General features: G+C 39.8%; 1 protein-coding gene across 1 annotated transcript; it reads left to right on the top strand.

Annotated features, from left to right (window-relative positions):
* The first annotated feature begins 4,022 nt into the window (after positions 1-4,022).
* B3GALNT1 (beta-1,3-N-acetylgalactosaminyltransferase 1 (globoside blood group)) lies at positions 4,023-4,985 on the top strand. The gene is given in 1 exon segment (XM_010296277.1): positions 4,023-4,985. A coding segment is annotated over 1 exon segment (963 nt).
* Positions 4,986-5,848: the final 863 nt, after the last annotated feature.

Below are 5,848 nucleotides of genomic sequence, written 5' to 3'. Positions count from 1 at the left end.
GGGGAGCCGCTGGGCTGGGGCGGAGAAGGAGTTCTCGAACCCGTGTGTGGGGGAAGGCCTCGGGGATGACTACAGCACACTCTTCTGTCACCGTATTCCCCTTTTTTTAAACAGAAAACAGTTAAACGGCGTTAAATTTTTATATGGTTTCAGCAGGGGGCAGTAGGTTTCCTCTTAATGAATTTTGCCTTTTGGGCTGTTACCTCTGAATTAATGAAAAGTTGCCTGGAACGGAGAGTTAAGATTGCTTGGGCAATCTGAAGTGAGAGCAAGTTGCTAAAGGTTATTTAAAATGATTTTTAAAGTATTGTTATATTAGATCATCATAGCCCGGGATCTTGCAAAAATTCTTCTGGTTCCTATTGGTAGTAAGCCATATGAAGAAAATTAGAAGCTGGGAACAGTAATGTACTTCCGAATTATTTCTGCTGGTAGCTTTAAAAAAAAAAAGGATTTATTTTTCTATACATCTAACATTATAAATACGGTATTTTTTAAGTCATTTAATTGGACTGTCGATTGGTTACTGTAATTATTATTGTGATTATTAATATGAATATGAGAATTTGCCACCTTCTTCCTGCCAAGAAAATAATAAATTTTTTAATTAATTAAATTCACTGCACTCAGTAATTACCTAGCTATAGCAGAGTGTGAGAAATGTACCTCAAATTACTATGGAGCATGCTTACTAGATGTTTTCTTACATTTGTTTTAAAGTCAATCACTTTTCTCTGTCAGCATAATCTCAGACTCTATCGTGTTGTGCCAGGAAGCTGTGAGCTTGCAAGCAAACAAAAGTATTTCCCTGAAAGAAGCAGTTCTTGACCTTGCATTGCTCCTGCTGCATATCCCGTGCTGCCACGGTACGACTGGAAGGCAAAAACTGCCGGGAAGTGAAAGTCTGGAAGTGGTGGAGAACCTGGCCTGGGCGTAGCTGGAAGGTCTTCAACTGCACCACCTCTGAGCAAAAGTGCCAGCTCAGCTTTCAGACCTTGCTTCTGCAACCTTATTACTTTGTTTTAAGCATCTGAAATAGGTAGAGAAGGGGATTTTCCTGTCGAGAGCTGTGCTTGGGGTTTCCCCTTTAATTTGCCTTTGTATTCTTTTCTGCGTATGTTTGAAGTCAGAGTTCTGTGCTTAATGGTATTTGGAGGGTGACTGCCTGTATTTTGAATTCTCAGCACTGCAGAAGTAGCTGTCTCGTGTTCTGGGGAGTGCTGTTTCTACCCCACGACCATTATGAAAGCTGTGTTTTAGTGAACCTATGCTAGCTTGCAAACAGTCTGGCATATCACTGGAGGAATGGGACCTTAGGGAAGAGAACAGCAGGGTTTGTGGGCACTGGACTTCCCAGCTCCTCATTTTACATTGCTTGTCTTGGATGCCCTGTAGCACATGCTTTGCATAAGGATACGGTAGCTTTGAGATTGTTTTGCATAGTGTGGGCAAAGGACCTGAACTGATGATTTATTTTCCCGGATTTTTCATTACATAACAGATCAGGTATTGGTCTCTGATTCTGTTGTTCAGAATGTCATGTAATCAGGCTTTTCTGTCCATAAAGACTCAAAATCCTTATAATCAGATTTTTTTTTCCATTGGGTAGTCAAAAAGTGATCAAACTTTGATATGCTTTTGCTTTAAATTGATCATCAAACCCTGAGAAATGTTATTTATGTGAAATAAAATATATAAGCACCGTTATATAACTTAGATTATCTTCTTCCAGTATGTCTTTTTCATATTGTTCACTAAAAGTCAGGTTGGTATATATAAAGAGAGAAGAACTGAGCATTTTTTGTTTTTTCCTTCCCATAAAGAAGCCGGGAAGTAAATACCAGATTGGCAAATATGAGTTTTTTGCAGTTATAGTCAACTTCCCTAAATGCAGTTTGAACAGTCCTGACGACAGTTTCCTCTGCAGTTGCCAAACTTCTGTTACACTTGCATATGTCTAATCCTTGTGGAGAAAAAGTGAATCAACATAAAGCTTCAGAGGTTCTATGTTTTTATAAGCTAGAGCATTGGTCAGGTTAGGAAGTTCTTAACAAAACTCACTTGTTCATCTGCAGTTATGTGAGGTACTTTTAATGAAGGATTGATTCCTGTTGGCCACACAGTATTTTTGGAGTAATGCAGCTTTGAGAAGGATCAGTCTGAAATTCCTTTATTTAAGCTCTTTGTATAAAACTGCTTTAATACATTTTAAGTGAGGCGCTCTGCATCATTGGTGAAATGGGCTCCAAATGCTTCCTTTAAAGAATCCTTAAAGTCAAATCATATACAGAAATACAAGGCAGGTGGGCTCTGGCAAATCAAATTTGCCGAAATTCTAGTGTGCTGTGTTGGGTTTTGGATTTATTTCTCGTTTAGTGTAAAACATTTACAAGCCCTGCAGTGATCATGTCGAAGATAAGTTAAATAGTAATTAATTGCGCTGTGAAATTGAACCTTTCATCGTCCTTACTGTGTCATTGTGGATACTTTACAGTGCAGCGTAAATATTATTACTGCAGGCATTAGAAATCATTTGGGAGTCCCGCAGTAAGACATTGTAATTATTTTGGCTTAAAGGTATCTAATATATGTTCACAGCGTGTGTAGTTTTACAGAAACACAGTAAAGGCAAGCACTGCAAAATGGAAGGTAGAGGACTGCGATTCTATTTTTAAATTCAGTTTTGGAAAGATGTATTGAGTTGAACATCTAGTCCAGACACTGTAGTAAGATCTTCAGCATGGACTCCACGGGGGTCTGTAAGTACCTGCCTTAGTAGGTTGGACTCCAGGCCAAGACGTGCGTCTAGCCAAAAAACAGCTTCGGTTCGTCTCCATCTCCTGTGCTGATATTGCTGTTTTCGGTCAGTGTCGCATGCCTGGTGGAAGCTGAGCGCATCTGTCGCGTTTTCATGCACTGGCAGATGGGGCTAGGGTTTGTAGAAGTTTCATGAAAATAATGCAGATGGGATCCTTTCTACTTTAAAACTTAAATAGATGGAAGTAGCAGGAGGATTTTGTAGTATCTTGTTTGTTTAAATGGAAAATATTAAAGTAGTTTTGTAAATTCTAATATTTGAAGCTCATCTGCTGCAGTGGGCTCCCTGCTGCTCCCATTATGTCAACTGTAAAGCTGCTATGACAAAGTCGGTTGCAATGCCCCTTTACTAAATTGCTTGATTTAATGAGCGCATAGCAGAAAATAAATGATTGCCATATAACGTTGCGTGTTGTGGGAGCAGCCGTTTCTTTGGGCAGTGTAAAAGCTCAGTCTGTGTCAAGATAGGTTTGTGTTTGCCTGTCTGCAGCTCTCACATTGTTCCTAAGGAAGTTGGTTTTCTCTTTCTCCCCCCATCACCTACTCAGTCAATTCAGAACAAGTAGCTGCTCAACCCTTAAATGAGGGATGAAATATTTCCTTGTACTTTTCTTTTTACCTGCTTTCTTGGCTGATTTGCTCCAGTTTGTAAAAAGTAGTAGGACTTCTTTTCTTTAAAATAAATTACAAATTTTTGAAGCCTCTGAACATCAGTTTGATGAGCACTTTGTAGCCATGAGATTTTGTGCACGGTATTCCTTCCTCGAGGTTTAACTGAGTCCAAGATGGTGTGCTGAGGTCTCTGGGATCACAATGCTTCACGTGTGATCTTTTGCAGACATCAGGGTTGTGTAGGGGAAATTTCCAAGGTGAAAGCTGTGAGGTTTAAATCCGTACCGTGCTCAGTATCAGCTCAGTGTTCTGCTCGCGCTCGTTTCTGGGATACAGCGTTGATTCGTGGTGTACAGGATGCTGTATGTAACAGCTGGGACAATGAGTCTTGGATTTCTTTTGATGATATTATAGCATGGTTTCAACTGACACTTCAGGCAAGATAAGAAAAAGATAATATTTGAATGATAGCATTCTGAACACTACTTTTTCATTTCTTTTTCAGCAAGAAGCATGCTTCAGAACTTGTACAGATTTTGAAGGTCACTGACACGCTTCTGCGAATTAGTTATCGCTCAGTTCCAGTTAGTGTCATGTATATGAGAACACTAAAATGGATTTTTTTGTTTCTCCTTGTATTTTCTGTCATAACAATGTGGTACTTAACTTTTTCTCCCAACACTGTGGCTGAGCGTACAAACCTCATGTATTTCTACGAATATGAACCGATTTACAAGCAACACTACCTCTTCACACTGCGGGAGCACTTGAGTTGCAGAGACGTAAATCCGTTTCTACTCATCTTGGTGTCTTCAAGTCCTAAGGATGTGAAGTCAAGGCAGGCCATCAGGATAACATGGGGATCTCAAAACTTCTGGTGGGGACGTTGAATTCTAACCCTGTTCTTACTAGGCCAGGAGGCTCAAAGAGAAGATGATGGCGCAGCACTGCCAGTAGAAGATGAAAGCGTCCTCTATGGCAACATAATTCGCCAAGACTTTATGGACACTTACGATAATCTCACCTTGAAAACGATCATGGTGTTTAGGTGGGTCACGGAGTTCTGTTCAAATGCTAAATTCCTCATGAAGACTGATGCTGATGTCTTCATCAACACCGCTAACCTGGTAAAATTCCTTCTGAAGCGAAATTCCTCGGAAAATATTTTTACTGGTTATCCTCTTAGAGATAACTTTGCCTATAGAGGCTTTTACAAAAAAACATACATCTCTTATGATGAACATCCCTTCAAGTTGTATCCTCTATATTGCAGTGGGATGGGTTATATATTGGATGGAAAACTGGCTCTGAGGATTTATGAGTTGATGAGTCATATCAAACCTATTAAATTTGAGGATGTTTATGTTGGAATTTGCTTAAATATACTTAAAGTGAACATCAGTATTCCAGAAAATAACCAACAATTCTTTCTTTATAAAATTAATTTTGATATCTGTAAGTATAGACATTGGATTGCCGTTCATGGCATTACACCCAGTGAAATAATCAGGTTTTGGCAGGATTTGTCATCAAACACTTCAGTTACTTGCCTTTGACTTTGTATTAATATATAAACTTAAACCTATTTGGTGTAAAAACGTTTGAAGTACAGGGCAACACAAAACAAAACCACAGTTGCAGAGATGACTTTGACTGAAGGAGGGCTGTGCTGCTGGGGCAAAACTGCAATGGCAGCCTTTCTCTGGGCCATGCTGATGTTCTTAAATAAAAACATTAGGAATTTCCGAAGCAGTTTTCCACGTGTGTATCCTACGCATGCAGGATACTTTGGAATACACTGTCCTGTCTTCTGACACTTCTCCACATGGTCTGCTGTAACCCCTGGATTTCTGCCTGAATCTTGTGGAATTTATGAAAGATCTCTTGAGGAATAATGTTTATGCCAAGGAACTAGCTTTGAAGATGCTTCCCAAATTCCTGGCTGGATTTTTTTTTTTGTTTTTGCAACTGCATCATCCTTTGCCACCTTCAAGTATTTTGTTCTCTGCCCAGCACGAAACTTAGAACGACATTCCTCTCTCAATCTCTCACCTCTGTAATCCTCCGGAGAGTGTTATGCCTGCTTATTTAAACACAGCACCTCCATGATCCTTCAGAGAATGTTACAAGCCTGTGGATCCTGTGGGGGTCTGCAGAAGCCGATGGGAAATTTGGAAAACATGATGCACGCTGTGTGTGTTACCTCTAGTTATATCTATATACATACAAAATAGAATTGCTTTGGCGTCTTTGATAATGTTCACAGAGGACTAGAGGGCTAGAGGCAGCAGAGGTCACATGCAGTTTAGTTAACAGACATCTTTAACACATCGGGATAATCAAAACCCACATATGGCCACACATAAATGTATGTACTGATGCAGCCTGAGAGTTTTGGAACCACATAGGGGAGATTAAC

This window comes from Phaethon lepturus, unplaced genomic scaffold (assembly GCF_000687285.1).
Source record: "Phaethon lepturus isolate BGI_N335 unplaced genomic scaffold, ASM68728v1 scaffold14141, whole genome shotgun sequence".
Taxonomy (NCBI): Eukaryota; Metazoa; Chordata; class Aves; order Phaethontiformes; family Phaethontidae; genus Phaethon; species Phaethon lepturus.
This window is presented reverse-complemented; position numbering and strand designations above follow the sequence as displayed.